The following is a 16,628-nucleotide window of genomic DNA, read 5'->3' on the forward strand; positions in this document are numbered from 1 at the left end:
CCACAGCCTAGCACCTGACCCAAACTGTGTGGAGTAAGTAACGAAGGAACTCAGCCAAGATGTACTACGACCATGTTTGCTCTGACCCACTTTATGTTACACCTCAGGTCTGTCGTGCGACTCTTGTAAGGCGTTCTTCCGTCGAGCCGTTCACAATGACGCGTACGTCAACTTCACGTGCCCCTACGATGGCAACTGTGTCATTAATATCGCCTCCAGGAAGTGTTGTCAGTTCTGCAGGTCAGTCTTGTTGGTGATTGTTAGTTGAAGGAACCGGTCCGGTTGAATGTTCTCAAAAGTATTTTTCCATGTGGATATGGATGCATAACTTGCATATGATCATGTATCTATATTCACAATATTCATTAAAGTATCTCACGTGGAGTCACTCTAGGACATCTTTTCCTTGAGCTCCTGCAACTCCAAAGTTGAGCCACTTCCTGCGTGATGGTTGGTTGGTTGGGCTTTAGGTTATCAACCGCCAGGGTCATTAAGGCCGTCAATTTAAGCTCCATCCACCAACCGAAAAATCTATAATACCTTCCTCAGGTGTTAAAGATGATTCTAAGACCACATGCACTCTCACTATTGTGGCTCGTCCAGAGTGAGACGTTCTTGTACGTCATCTTGGTTTTGTTTTGCTTTTTTTTGTTTGTTTCTGTTTTTTACAAGCAGAGATAATTACATTTTCTTGGCTACCCACTTTGTGAAAAATACGTAATTTGATCTCATTCCTAACATGAATTATGATACTCCTTGTGGGCGAAGACAACCATGATGTAAACACACCACAGAGAGAGAGTTCAGAGACACTGTCGTTGATTGCCAATCTTCCTGCTGCTTCAGGTACAAGAAATGCACCTCCATCGGAATGGAGCGTTCCTGGGTCATGTCAGAGGAGGACCGAGCTCAGATGATGAAGCAGAGGGCAGAGAAGAAAGCCAAGATGGACGACAACAACAGGAGAGGCTTTAAGGAGGGCAAGAGGGAACTCGTGCCTTTTGAGCCAGACCCAGCCACTATGCTAGACCACATGACGGCAGAGGTCAGTGATGAGTCTGTCTTGGCGCCAGTCCTTAGTGGGGCCAGTCTCAGTTCTGGTCAAGGGAGGAAGGGATAGGTCAGTGTCAGGTTAACTTCCTTGAAAGGGGAGGCTGGTAGCTGTTGGTCCTCCCCAGGTGTGAGTGGTGGTGAGGTTAGTGTCGGGTCGTAACATGCAGGTGATAGTAACATGCAGGTGATAGTAACATGCTGGTGATAGTAACATGCTGGTTATAGTAACATGCAGGTGATAGTAACATGCAGGTGATAGTAACATGCAGGTGATAGCAACATGCTGGTGATAGTAACATGCTGGTGATAGTAACATGCAGGTGAGAGCAACATGCTGGTGATAGTAACATGCTGGTGATAGTAACATGCAGGTGATAGTAACGTGCTGGTGATAGCAACATGCTGGTGATAGTAACATGCTGGTGATAGTAACATGCTGGTGATAGTAACATGCAGGTGAGAGCAACATGCTGGTGATAGTAACATGCTGGTGATAGTAACATGCTGTTGATAGTAACATGCAGGTGATAGTAACATGCAGGTGATAGCAACATGCTGGTGATAGTAACATGCTGGTGATAGTAACATGCTGGTGATAGTAACATGCAGGTGAGAGCAACATGCTGGTGATAGTAACATGCTGGTGATAGTAACATGCTGTTGATAGTAACATGCAGGTGATAGTAACATGCAGGTGATAGTAACTTGCACGTGATAGTAACATGCTGGTGATAGTAACATGCTGGTGATAGTAACATGCAGGTGATAGTAACATACTGGTAAATGTAACATGTAGGTGATAGTAACATACAGGTGATAGTAACATACTGGTGAATGTAACATGTAGGTGATAGTAACATGCTGGTGATAATAGTAACATGCAGGTGATAGTAATCTTATTATTCACAAATTGATATCCTCCCGGCAGTGTCTGAAGTGAGAGTATCGTCTCATTTATCAGTTATAAAGATCGTTTTTCATTATGATAAATATTAAACAAATTATATATCTAAGCTTAATGTAGCGACTAGAAACATGATCCTTGCTAACACCTGCCTGCCTGGTTCCCTGTAGTAACAATGGACAAACCCTTGTTTGCCTCCCTCAGGAGCGAGACGAGATCGAGCGAGCTGTGTTGAGGTACCGACGGGCGTACAACGATGTTCCCTACCGTCACGACCTCAAGAACTGCAGCGTGGACCGCCCCAGCATCCAGATCATCAACATGTTCACTACGATCGTCAGACGCTTCGCCTACTTCGCCAGGCTCTTCCCGGAGTTCTGCGACCTTCCTTCCCAGGTATGGTGGTCTCCCCCCCCCCCCCCCCTCTCTCTCTCTCTCTCTCTCTCTCTCTCTCTCTCTCTCTCTCTCTCTCTCTCTCTCTCTCTCTCTCTCCACACCCACCCCGCCCACTGCCGACATTATTGCCACTGTAACTTCCACTGCAAGGGGTACCTCACGTCCCATCTGAGCTGCTGTGACAGAGGCTGTGTGTGTGTGAACTTCATTCGTCTTCTTTCCCTCTTTTAAGCTTTTTTTCTCTCGTCATGTCACGTCGTCCTTCCATCTCGTTGAGCCATTTCCTCCCTTCCACGCCAGACGCAAGTCCTCCGTCCCTAGTTCGATCATCGTCCTTCTCCTCATTCCTGAGCCACGTCCCCCTTCCGCCATCCAGTCAATGAACCACGTCGTCCTCCCAGCCCCTGAGCCATACCCTCTCCCTCACAGGACCAAGGGAACCTCCTCCGTGGGGGGATCCTAGAGATGTCCCTCATCCGTGGGGTCCAGAGCTTCGACACCGAGCACAGCCGCTGGCCGGACACCAACCACCAGCTCTACAGGGACGCCCCGACTCTCTGCGTTGAAGATATGAAGAAACTTGTGTCCTGCGAACTCTACGAGATGCACATGAAATTCATCCACAGGTCAGTGGACACCAAGCGGACCTGAAGTCCTTCTGATCAATTTCTGTTTGAAAACGAATCATTTCCTTATTGACGTTGTCGGCAATGGCTGACCATCCAGTGCTCTAGATCCCCTGCTGTCAGTTAGACTGATTTGATGTGGAAATCGTTTGTATCCCATTTTCATATTCTTTTTTTTATAGGTGCATTACTCATGGCCTCATCTCCATCTCACGTTCCTCCTCACCCACAGACGGTCACCTGCTCACCTCCCTTGCCCACAGCCACCCATTTGCCATCTTCCACGCCCGCATGCACTCACATCACCCTCCCTCTCCCACAGCCTGAAGGAACTGAACGTGGACGAGCCAGTGATGATGTTGTTGCTGCTGATCGTCCTCTTCACTAGTGACCGCCCAGACCTGGCGGCCGCCGCTACCGTCCAGCAGCGGCAGGACCACTACCTCCACCTGCTCAGGTGGGTCTCCCAGCTCCTGACACACTAACCCGACGCTGGTTATTTCACGACACCTTGCGTCCGATGGACTTGCTCTTAACGTCCATCTTAAAGCTGCAGTCAAAATCCAGACCCCTATACTCGAGACGTACAGTCATACTCGGGGGTTGTAATCTTGGGTTGTTAGTTGAGGAACAGGACTGGAGACTGGCAGACGTCACTCCTATATACAAAAAGGGAAGCCGCGAATTGCCCGGCAGTTTATCGTCTTTTTAGCCTTCTGGAGTCGATTATTAGAGATAAAATCGCAGACTACGTGGAGCAACATAGCTTGATCAATAGTTATAATGCACAGCTTGGTTATAGAAGGCACAGATCATGCCTCACAAAACTCCTCAAATTTGATCATACATTGTTCAATACTCACAAGACAAAAACAATAGATAAAATATTTCTGGACTTTCAGTCACATTCGACAGAGTCCCCCACGTTAAACTGATGCACATGGTCCGGGTCTTGGGGACTACTGGTTGTGGAGGAAACTGGACAGAATCCTGGTGACGTGATAGGAAACAGAGTCGTAATGAATGGAGAATCATCATCGTGATCACCCGTTACCACTGGGGTCCCCCAGGGATCTGTACTTGGGCCTATACTTTTCATCATTTATATTAACGATATTGACGTAGAGCTGAATAACCTAGTCTCCAAATTTGCAATGGACACAGAGACCGGCAATGCCATAGTAACTACTGATAGATAATCTAAGATTACAAAAGGATCTACATTAAATCGCTGAACGGTCTAGTAAATGGCAAATGCCATTCAACGTCAACATATTTCAGTTGTTACAAATAGGAAACCTCAACCAAATATTTGATGTGCCACAAGGTAAGGGCCAACCTTGGTGAGAGTGATCTATGAGTCACTGTCTCCAATATTTCCAGCATTGTAATGAAGCTGCAAGGAAAGCAAATTTGATGTTAGGATTTATAAACAGAAACTTTACGTACACAAGCAAGGATGTGATGTTGCCACTATACCTAAGTCTAGGTAGACCACACCTCGAATATGCAGTGCAGTTTTGGGACCCTAACTTAAGCAAGGATGTTCTTGAACTGGAAGCAGTGCAGCGAAGAGCAACTAAATTGATGCCGTCCTTGCGTAACAACACATATGATGAGAGACTGCGAGAATTATACTTGTTCTCCCTAAGCAAGAGGAGCCTCCGGGGCAAATTAACAATATTTCAAAATACTTCAAGGCCTCAACAACGTCCATATTGAAAATTTCTTTACAGTAGCGCCAGCATTACCGACGAGAGATGATGGGCTTAAACTTAGAGGTCACCGAGTTAATCTGGACTGTACGAAGTATTTCTTAACCAACGACATTACTGATGCGTGGAATAAGCTCCCAGAAAATGTTGTTCAGAGCAAAACTCTTAATGTCTTCACAATTAGGCTAGATCATCACTTGTCACTCTCCGATAATGAATAAATCATGTCATCCGTCGTCATAACGCAATGGTATATCATGTTATCTTCTCAACCACTGATCTCTCCCTGGCCATCATGGTGCGGTAACATACCAACATTGATTAACCCAGGTCACCTGCTTGGAGAGACTCAAGTAAGAATTACTGTATCATTTCTCAGCATCAGGAATAATATAGGCATGGTAAGTCGAGAGGCTGGAGCGCAAGTTTATCCTTAGTACTGTCTTTGTAATGAAAAGTGAAGGATGCATGTCGTTGGTGATGAGATATATTACAAATTCATCTTCTTTCTATTAACTCTTCCTTTTGACTTTCCTATAACATTTCCTTCAGGCATTTTAATCCTGCAAGGTATTTTTTCTACTTGTTTTCCGTCCGGCGTGTGCCGGAGACAGTGGAGGATGGAGAGAGAGCCTTTACTCTGCTATCTTTTCTTCTACTGGTTTCCAGGGGACTGTATTTTTTTTTTTTCCTATGTTAAGGCCAGACTACCTTGCTTAGGACCTTGAGCTAATGTGGTCTGTATCATTGTGACTTCATCCTCTAATAGAAATACACATTTAACCTCGGTGTGCTTCTTATAAACATTCTTTTTTATAGAATGTTGTCGTCTAAATCTGAAAGTTTTACAAATACAAGAACTGTATAACCCTCTCGCTCACAGATCACAACCCTCATTATCCAGGCAAATTATACACTTGTTCCTCCCCTCATCAGTGTCTCTCTACTGACAACCTCCCTTTTGTTTCTTTCCCTCGACCTGGTTTGACCTGCACGTCCACAGGAAGTACCTTGGGTGGCGCTACGGGCCCCACAACGCGCCCATCCTCTACCCTCGCCTCCTCATCAAGTTGACTGACCTCCGGGAGCTCAATGACCAGCACACAGAGTACAACCTCAAGCTGGCCAAACAGGAGGTGAGTCGGTCAACAGAGGCAAAGAGATAAAAACATAAAGAGAAACACTAGACATAGCATTTGGTCAGGTGATACTTTGCCCCGGCCATGTTGGTCGTTGTGTAGAAAGATATAGAAGGAGATATTTGAGTACATGATAATGTAACTTTCTAAAAGGGGAAACAGATGAAGGACTCACGCGAGGAGTGCTCATCCTCCTCGAAGGCTCAGATTGGGGTGTCTAAATGTGTGTGGATGTAACCAAGATGAGAAAAAAGGAAAGATAGGTAGTATGTTTGAGGAAAGGAACCTGGATCTTTTGACTCTGAGTGAAACGAAGCTCAAGGGTAAAGGGGAAGAGTGGTTTGGGAATGTCTTGGGAGTAAAGTCAGGGGTTAGTGAGAGGACAAGAGCAAGGGAAGGAGTAGCACTACTCCTGAATCAGGAGTTGTGGGAGTATGTGATAGAGTGTAAGAAAGTAAATTCTAGATTGATATGGGTAAATCTGAAAATTGATGGAGAGAGATGGGTGATTATTGGTGCATATGCACCTGGGCATGAGAAGAAAGATCATGAGAGGCAAGTGTTTTGGGAGCAGCTGAATGAGTGTGGTAGTGGTTTTGATGCACGAGACCGGGTTATAGTGATGGATGATTTGAATGCAAAGGTGAGTAATGTGGCAGTTGAGGGAATAATTGGTATACATGGGGTGTTCAGTGTTGTAAATGGAAATGGTGAAGAGCTTGTAGATTTATGTGCTGAAAAAGGACTGGTGATTGGGAATACCTGGTTTAAAAAGCGAGATATACATAAGTATACGTATGTAAGTAGGAGAGATGGCCAGAGAGCGTTATTGGATTACGTGTTAATTGGTAGACGCACGAAAGAGAGACTTTTGGGTGTTAATGTGCTGAGAGGTGCAACTGGAGGGATGTCTGATCATTATCTTGTGGAGGCGAAGGTGAAGATTTGTGGGGGTTTTCAGAAAAGAAGAGAGAATGTTGGGGTGAAGAGAGTGGTGAGAGTAAGTGAGCTTGGGAAGGAGACTTGTGTTAGGAAGTACCAGGAGAGACTTAGTACAGAATGGAAAAAGGTGAGAACAAAGGAGGTAAGGGGAGTGGGGGAGGAATGGGGTGTATTTAAGGAAGCAGTGATGGCTTGCGCAAAAGATGCTTGTGGCATGAGAAGCGTCGGAGGTGGGTTGATTAGAAAAGGTAGTGAGTGGGGGGATGAAGAAGTAAGATTATTAGTGAAAGAGAAGAGAGAGGCATTTGGACGATTTTTGCCGGGAAAAAATGCTATTGAGTGGGAGAGGTATAAAAGAAAGAGGCAGGAGGTCAAGAGAAAGGTGCAGGAGGTGAAAAAGAGGGCAAATGAGAGTTGGGGTGAGAGAGTATCATTAAATTTCAGGGAGAATAAAAAGATGTTTTGGAGGTAATGAGGTAAATAAAGTGCGTAAGACAAGGGAGCAAATAGGAACTTCAGTGAAGGGCGCGAATGGGGAGGTGATAACAAGTAGTGGTGATGTGAGAAGGAGATGGAGTGAGTATTTTGAAGGTTTGTTGAATGTGTTTGATGATAGAGTGGCAGATATAGGGTGTTTTGGTCGAGGTGGTGTGCAAAGTGAGAGGGTTAGGGAAAATAATTTGGTAAACAGAGAAGAGGTTGTAAAAGCTTTACGGAAGATGAAAGCTGGCAAGGCAGCAGGTTTGAATGGTATTGCAGTGGAATTTATTAAAAAAGTGGGTGACTGTATTGTTGACTGGTTGGTAAGGTTAGTTAATGTATGTATGATTCATGGTGAGGTGCCTGAGGATTGGCGGAATGCTTGCATAGTGCCATTGTACAGAGGCAAAGGGGATAAGAGTGAGTGCTCAAATTACAGAGGTATAAGTTTCTTGAGTATTCCTGGTAAATTATATGGGAGGGTATTGATTGAGAGGGTGAAGGCATGTACAGAGCATCAGATTGGGAAGAGCAGTGTGGTTTCAGAAGTGGTAGAGGATGTGTGGATCAGGTGTTTGCTTTGAAGAATGTATGTGAGAAATACTTAGAAAAACAAATGGATTTGTATGTAGCATTTATGGATCTGGAGAAGGCATATGATAGAGTTGATAGAGATGCTCTGTGGAAGGTATTAAGAATATATGGTGTGGGAGGCAAGTTGTTAGAAGCAGTGAAAAGTTTTTAGCGAGGATGTAAGGCATGTGTACGTGTAGGAAGAGAGGAAAGTGATTGGTTCTCAGTGAATGTAGGTTTGCGGTAAGGGTGTGTGATGTCTCCATGGTTGTTTAATTTGTATATGGATGGGGTTGTTAGAGAGGTGAATGCAATAGTTTTGGAAAGAGGGGCAAGTATGTAGTCTGTTGTGGATGAGAGAGCTTGGGAAGTGAGTCAGTTGTTGTTCGCTGATGATACAACGCTGGTGGCTGATTCATGTAAGAAACTGCAGAAGCTGGTGACTGAGTTTGGTAAAGTGTGTGAAAGAAGAAAGTTAAGAGTAAATGTGAATAAGAGCAAGGTTATTAGGTACAGTAGGGTTGAGGGTCAAGTCAGTTGGGAGGTAAGTTTGAATGGAGAAAAACTGGAGGAAGTAAAGTGTTTTAGATATCTGGGAGTGGATCTGGCAGCGGATGGGATCGTGGAAGCGGAAGTGAATCATAGGGTGGGGGAGGGGGCGAAAATTCTGGGAGCCTTGAAGAAGATTGAGGAAAGATTGACCAAGAGGATATATGTGTCGGAGGTGGAGGGAATGAGGAGAAGTGGAAGACCAAATTGGAGATGGAAAGATGGAGTGAAAAAATTTTGAGTGATCGGGGCCTGAACATGCAGGAGGGTGAAAGGCGTGCAAGGAATAGAGTGAATTGGAACGATGTGGTATACCGGGGTCGACGTGCTGTCAATGGATTGAACCAGGGCATGTGAAGCGTCTGGTGTAAACCATGGAAAGTTTTGTGGGGCCTGGATGTGGAAAGGGAGCTATGGTTTCGGTGCATTATTACATGACAGCTAGAGACTGAGTGTGAACGAATGGGGCCTTTGGTGTCTTTTCCTAGCGCTACTTCGCACACATGAGGGGGGAAGGGGCTGTTATTCCATGTGTGGCGAGGTGGCGATGGGAACAAATAAAGGCAGACAGTATGAATTATGTACATGTATATATATGTATATGTCTGTGTGTGTATATATATATATGTGTACATTTAGATGTATAGGTATGTATATTTGCGTGTGTGGACGTGTATGTATATACATGTGTATGTGGGCGGGTTGGGCCATTCTTTCGTCTGTTTCCTTGCGCTACCTCGCTAACGCGGGAGACAGCGACAAAGCAGAATAAATGAATATAGATAAATGAATAAATAAATATATTCACGTTGTCTTCCTTTAGTCATAATGCTCATTGTATTTTGGTAACTGGCTGGTAGATTGCGGAGATTCAGATGCAGTTGTCTCGGCTGAAGTTGAACCCGTACACAGAGTGGCCCACCATCCTGCAGCACCAGACTGGGTCTTCCACCCCGCCCACCGCGCCCCCTCAAGAAGAACCAGGTCCCTCCTCGGCTCCCAGCGGCGTCAGTTCCTCGTCGGAGGTCCCTGTGCAGATTGCCGTGACGCCGGCCACGCCCACGCCCGTCGAGGGTGGCCAGGTCAATCTCTCCGGGATGTTAGGAAGCTTGGGAGCCAGCGGGGACCTGGCCGGTCCCTTCAACTCCGGGATGAGTGGGCTTCTGGCCTTACTAGACTTCGAACAATTGGCAAGCAACCCGAGCTTCCAGCGAATCATCATGCAGCAGTTTCAGAAATCCATCATGAATGTCCTCAGTTCCCCCAACTTTGGTTTGGGTAATCTTTTCCCTGACGGCCGCATTGTGCAGCAGCAGCAGCAGCAGCAGCAGCAGACCGTCTCTTCTGACCAACAGCAAGACCCATCACCGATTCCGCAACAGCCACCTCAGCCCCAGGCAACAGCACCACCACAGTTCCTCCTGCAGCAGCAAAAAGTTCAACAACAGCCACACGGTCCACCAGGGCAGGTTCCAGTACCTTCACAGGGCGTCCCACAGGGGTATCCAGCCTCAGACCTTATGACTCAGTTAGACTATCTGGATGCCAGCCACCCAAGCAACCTGCAGAACGTCCAGCAGTCACAACAAGCTTTTCAGCAGCTGGAACATCAACTCATGAGCAACATTAGTGACTACGGCAGTTTCGGCGAGCAGGGTCATCACCACCAGCTGCTGCAACACCAGTATCACTATCACCTACAGCAGCAGCAGCATCTTCAGCAGCAAGCGCTGTTCCACCAACACCAGCAACAAATGCATCATCCACAGTTGCAAGAGGGACAGCAACCCATGCATCAGCAACACATAGTAGGAGGACCGCCTCTCCTCATTCCTAAAGAGGAACCAATGACGCCTTCCCCTCCCAACATGCACGCGCCCCACCCCCAGGTGGAGCACCCTCTGTTGTACGACGAGCCACAGAGTATGATGCACCAGCCTCGTCATCAGCACTCCCCTCCCCTCCGGTCCTCACCCACACCATCCCAACATCATCATCAACAATCCAGCCCACAAGACGACGACCCACGCCCGAGACGAAATTCGCTGACGGACTTCAGTGGTCTTACTCAGTTCCGCAACATGTTGGAAGAGTTCGCGACTCTCAATAACCCAGACCACCTTCAGCAGGTCAAACAGATCCTGGGTCCTGACTTGGTGGCTTCATTACAGCAGAAACTAGTCGCTTCGGAGACGTCACTACAGTCACACCAGCAATATCCTCTGTCGCAACAGGAGACGCCGCCGCCGCCTCCTCCACCGCCGCAGCACTTCCCCTCACAGTCCCACGTCTACTCACCCACGGCCTCTTACCAATTCTTCTCAGGTCGGGAGTACCAAAGGCAAGTGGCAGGAAGTGACGTCTCTAGCAGCAGTTACTGCCCCGACACACATGGCCCTTCTGCCTCGCTGCAGTATGGCCCAGCAGACACGTCATCCTTCTGCAGGAGTCAGCACCGAGTGACACCGCCAGCCCTGGGCGTCGCCACTATCAGCCCACCGCCAGCTGCGCCCTTCCCAGTCACGGACACCCCCCCAGTAGTGTACCAGTACCCACCAGACCTCGTCCACAACGTCACCTCGGCCACCTGATTCCCTCGTGGGGGAACCAATTGTGTGTACATACATAACGGGACCTGACTGCCAGTGTTTTCGTGAATGAAGATTTTGATTCTGGCAGAGTTTGAACGAGAAGTGGTATGTTGTCATTCTCGTGCAGCTAGCCTGTAAGGTGCATTTTTTTCTTTTTTATTTACCATTCTTGTAAAAAGCAACACACACACACACACACACACACACATACACACACACACACACACACACATATATATATATATATATATATATATATATATATATATATATATATATATATATATATATATATATATATATATTGGAAAGGATCACAATTTTACGCGTGATCAAGTATATTCCTATGCGTCCACGGGGAAAATGAAATACGATAAGTTCCCAAGTGCACTTTCATATAAGAATCACATCATTACGGGAGACACAAGAGAGAAATATAAAAGTCAGTTGATATACAACGAAGAAACGTAGCTAGGACGCCATTTGGTAAGCAATCACATGTTTACCAAATGGCGTCCGAGCTACGTCTCTTCGTTGTATATCAACTGACTGTTATATTTCTCTCTTGTGTCTCCCGTAATGATGTGATTATCACACGAAAGTGCACGTGAGAACTTATCGTGTTTCAATTTCCCCGTGGACTCATAGGGATATATATATATATTTTTTTTTTTTTTTTTTTTTTTTTTTTTTCCAAAAGAAGGAACAGAGAATTGGGCCAGGTGAGGGTATTCCCTCAAGGCCCAGTCCTCTGTTCTTAACGCTACCTCGCTAATGCGGGAAATGGCGAATAGTTTGAAAGAAAAGATATATATATATATATATATATATATATATATATATATATTTATATATATATATATATATATATATATATATATATATATAGTGCAGATGTATCACATCAGATTCGCGTAATGTCTCTATATATCCTGTAGACTATTGTGAAAGTGAAGCACGGTATGTCCTCAGCGCTTTCGCGTTATTTACATTTTTCATGAGAAAAGAGACAATGAGTCCGTAGCCAGTGTATCAGTCAGACCGTAGCCAAGGTAGAGGGGCAGTGGAAGGACGACATCCGGTGCTGTATGGTGCTTCACACTTGGCATACGTGGGTCCGCTCCTCTGTCATACATGGGTCCGCTCGTCTGTCATAAGTGGGTCCGCTCCTCTGTCATACGTGGGTTCGCTCCTATGTCATACATGGGCCCGCTCCTCTGTCATATGTGGGTCCGCTCCCCTGTCATACGTGGGTCCGCTCCTCTGTCATTACATGGGCCCGGTACTCTGTCATACGTGGGTCCGCTCCTTTGTCGTACGTGGTTCCGCTCCCCTATCATACGTGGGTCCGCTCCTCTGTCATACGTGGGTCCGCTTCTCTGTCATACGTGGGTCCGCTCCTCTGTCATACGTGGGTCCGCTCCTCTGTCATACGTGGGTCCGCTCCTCTGTCATACGTGGGTCCGCTCCTCTGTCATACGTGGGTCCACTCCTCTGTCATAACCATGGCCAAACATAAAGCTGTTCACAAACCTTGCCCATGACAAAGCTATCCAGTTTCAATTATTTACCGCTGATGTTCACGTTGCAATCCTTTGTATCGTCTCTATGGTTGGTAGATCATTTGGGTACCAACCTGGGTTGAGAAAGAACGCGGTAGCTGACATGACCAGCACAAGTTAACCCAGGGGTATTGTCCCCGAGGACATGGCCCTCACTGACGGGACTTGAGCCTACCAAGGACTCAATTTTTTTTCGTATGACTGAGGAAGCATTCGCCCAAGCAGTACAGTGTACTGATGGGACGAATACTCTCACACTTATATCAGTTCTTACATCAACAGAAACGTTATTGAGTCTTCTCTTAATAAGCTTACAGAGATCTTTTATGTTAATAGTAGTGGAAGGAGGTCTGTAAACAACTTATCATACAGAGGTTGTGACACACGAGCAGTGCGACGAATGGCAAATGTCAAACGCCATACAGCACCGGAAGTGTCACCCCAAACGTCCTCATATGCTGACTATGTGTGTGTGTGTGTGTGTGTGTGTGTGTGTGTGTGTGTGTCAACTGTTGCTATAAGGAATGTGTGTGAGCAATAGAGAAACAGAGGGACATATATATATATATATATATATATATATATATATATATATATATATATATATATATATATATATATATATATATATATTCTTGGCGTTTATGGATCCGGAGAAAGCATAAAACCGTTGATGGAAGTGCTTTGGTCTTACGAATATATGTTGTAGGATCAGAGCTGCTAGAAGTAGTGAGACGTGTAAGGTATGTGTGCGAGTAGGCAGAGAGAAGGATGAGTGGTTCTAGGTGAAGATGGGTCTGCGGCAAGGGTGTGTGTTGTCACTATAGATGCTTAAATTGTTTACGGTTGGGTTGGTGAGGGAGGCATATACAAGGGTGTTTGGAGCGGTGGGTGAGTATGTAGTCTTAGGGAGTGAGGGTAGCTTGGGTTGTGAGTTAGGTGTTGTTTGTTGATGACATGGCACTCATGGCGGATTCGGATGAGAAACTGCTGAAGTTGGTGTTTCATTTTGGAGAATGTAAGAGAGAAGTAGAGAATGAATGTAAATAAAAGTGAGGTTATTATGTTTAGAATTCAAAGGGACAGGTTAATTGGAATATGAGATATAATGGTAAAAATCTGGGGGAAGTGTAGTGTTATAGATATCTGGTAGTGGATATGGCAGCGAATGTCACCGTGGAAGCGGAAGTGAGTCATAGGAGGATGGCCTGCGTAACATTTTGAGTGTTGGCTTGAGCATGCAGGAGAGTGAAAGGCGTGCACGGAGGAGAATGAATTGGAACATTGTGGTATACAGGGGGCGACGTGCTGTCAGTGGGCTGAACCAGGGCATATGAAACGGTCGTGGCAAACCATGAAAAGGTTTGTGGTGCCTTATTGTGGATAGGTGTCCGTGGTTTAGGTGCATTATACTTGTAGAATGGATGTGGGCGAATGTGACCATTCTTCGTCTATTCCTGACGCTACCTTACTGACGCAGGAAACGGCGAACAAGTATGTGGCGGGGGGGATTATATTTATATATATATATATATATATATATATATATATATATATATTTATATATATATATAGAAGAGACTATGATCATTTTGTATATCGTGCTTATGATAATTTCTGCAATTGTACTTGAGTTTTCATGTTCTGTAAAGTGTACTTTGGGAAAGGTTGGTGTGTGTGTGGAGGCTTACATTAATATGTCTTGAGGATGTTAACTAACGTGATGTCAGGAACCAGGAGGATGAAGCGCTGGTCGAGTTCGATGATGTGTCCTTCAGCGTCCTTCCCACACGATGGTCCTGTGCCTCCTTTTTGAGTCCTACAAGAAGTGACGTATGTCAAAGCCTCAAGCTGCGTAAGCTGTGTCTTGTCTCTGTGCACAGAAACCTTACATACGAGGTAATGGAAGAATATCCAAATGGTTACGACGCATTACGCTCTGGTCCGGATAAATTTTCAACATCTTAATACCTTTCGGTGAAAGAGGAATCTGTGTTACAGATTTTGAAATCAGAAACTCCATTAAGATCTTTGATAATCAGAATCCGACCTTCATGTTGTCGTCGGCACTAAATACTGCAAGGACTGGCACACTATTGCAGAATCCGGCAGGCAGAGCAGAGCAGCCAGTCCCACACCTGCGATGCATCCTACCACCCGACCTGCCATCCATCCTACATCTGAATCTCCACAACTCCCTACACCTTAACCCATCACCTGGCAGGTTCAGAATTTATAAAATTTATCCCAAAACTGTGATATATACATATTATCTGACGAAGGAATCATTTATGACGTTTGTACAGATTAACTATTCATTAGTTTCAATAAATTTAGATTTATATAACTTTTTTCTCTCATTCTTCGCATTACATTGTCTATCCTAGCACCCAACATGACCTAAGCGAAAAGGTTCCTGTTTGGTGGTATAGTTACTTCTAGCAACTTACCTCCCACATCATATATTCTTAAGACCTTCCATAAAGCATCTCTATCAACCCAATCATATGCCTTCTCTAGATCCATAAATGCTACATATAAATCCATCTTTTTTCTGAATATTTTTCAGAGATTCTTCAAAACAAACACATGATCCACACATCCTCTACCACTTCTGAAACCACACTGCTCTTTCCCATCTGATGCTCTGTACATGCCTTCACCCTCTCAATCAATACCCTCCCATATAATTTCCCGGGACTACTCAACAAACTTATGCGTCTGTAGTTTGAACACTCAACCTTATCCCCTTTGCCTTTGTACAGTGGCACTATGCATGTATTCCGCCAATCCTCAGGCATTTCACTATGATCCATACATACAATGAATATCCTTACCAACCAATCGACAACACAGTCACTCCCTTTCTTAATAAATTCATCTGCAATACCAATCCAACCCCGCCGTCTTGCAGGATTTCATATTCCGCAAAGCTTTCACCTCCTCTTCTTTCAACCAAACCATTTTCCCTGACCCTCTCACTTTGCACACCACCCAGACCAAAACACCCTACATCTGTCGTTCTGTCATAAAACATATTCAACATACCTTCAAGATACTCACTCTATCTCTTGCTCACTTCATCATTACCTGTTTTCACTTCCCCCATTGCCCCCTTCACCGGTTTCCATGTGTTTTCTTGTCTTACACACGTTATTTACCTCCTTCCAAAAAAAATTTTTTTATTCTCACCCCAACTCTCATTTGCCCTCTTTTTCAACTCTTGCACCTTCCTCTTGACTTCCTGCCGCTTTCCATTATACATCTCCCAGTCATTTCCACTTCTTCCTTCTAAGTATCGTCCTAACGCCTCTCTTTTCTCTTTCACTGACAGCTTTACATCTTTATCCCATCACTCACTACCCTTTCTACTCTGCCTACCTCCCACCTTTCTCATGCCACATGCATCTTTTGCACATGCCATCACTGCTTCCCTAAATACATCCCATTCCTCAACCGCTCCCCTCACGTCATTTTCTCTCACCTTTTGCCATTCTACACTCAATCTCTCCTGGTACTTCCTCACAAGTCTGTTTTCCAAGCTCACTTACTCTCACCACTCTCTTCTCCCCAACATTCTCTCTTCGTTTTTGAAAACCTCTACAAATCTTCACCTTCGCCTCCACAAGATAGTGATCAGACATCCCACTAGCTGCCCCTCTCAGCACATTAACACGCAAGTCTCTCTTTTACACCCTTTATCCATTCCTTCTACTCACATACGTATACTTGTGTATATCTAGTTTCAAACCAGGTATTCCCAATCATCAATTTTTCAGCACATAAACATAACATAAAACAGCTAATTACGACAGTCAAGTAAGTTATTTTCGTAGGAACAAATCATTTTGCTTTGCACATAAAGAAAAAATTATCATGATCTTCTATGAACGTTTTGCAGTGTTGGTGAAACTGTCAGTTCCTTCATTGTCACTTGTGTAAATCCTATTCATATTTTTTTCGAATGATTGAAGAAAAGGTTAGAAAACTGTGAGAAATTTATAGTCCACCATTATCACAGAGAAATGTTATTGTACACTGTGTATCTGGGGTGGGGGATAATCACCCGTCTCCCAGCCCGCATTTATACACACGCGG

General features: G+C 45.0%; 1 protein-coding gene across 3 annotated transcripts in view; it reads left to right on the forward strand.

Moving 5' to 3' along the window:
* Nucleotides 1-16,628, forward strand: part of LOC139750350 (uncharacterized) — a 205,117-nt gene that overhangs the window by 147,749 nt on the left and 40,740 nt on the right. For all 3 annotated transcript variants that reach the window (XM_071665035.1, XM_071665036.1, XM_071665037.1), the window contains exons 4-10: nt 108-240; nt 847-1,045; nt 2,162-2,353; nt 2,783-2,979; nt 3,302-3,436; nt 5,698-5,830; nt 9,238-11,073. In XM_071665035.1, the coding sequence (XP_071521136.1) occupies nt 108-240; nt 847-1,045; nt 2,162-2,353; nt 2,783-2,979; nt 3,302-3,436; nt 5,698-5,830; nt 9,238-10,968 (2,720 nt within the window). In that variant the 3' untranslated portion in view covers nt 10,969-11,073. The remainder of the gene's footprint in view (nt 1-107; nt 241-846; nt 1,046-2,161; nt 2,354-2,782; nt 2,980-3,301; nt 3,437-5,697; nt 5,831-9,237; nt 11,074-16,628) is intronic.

Source organism: Panulirus ornatus, chromosome 9, assembly GCF_036320965.1.
Source record: "Panulirus ornatus isolate Po-2019 chromosome 9, ASM3632096v1, whole genome shotgun sequence".
In the NCBI taxonomy this organism is placed as follows: domain Eukaryota; kingdom Metazoa; phylum Arthropoda; class Malacostraca; order Decapoda; family Palinuridae; genus Panulirus; species Panulirus ornatus.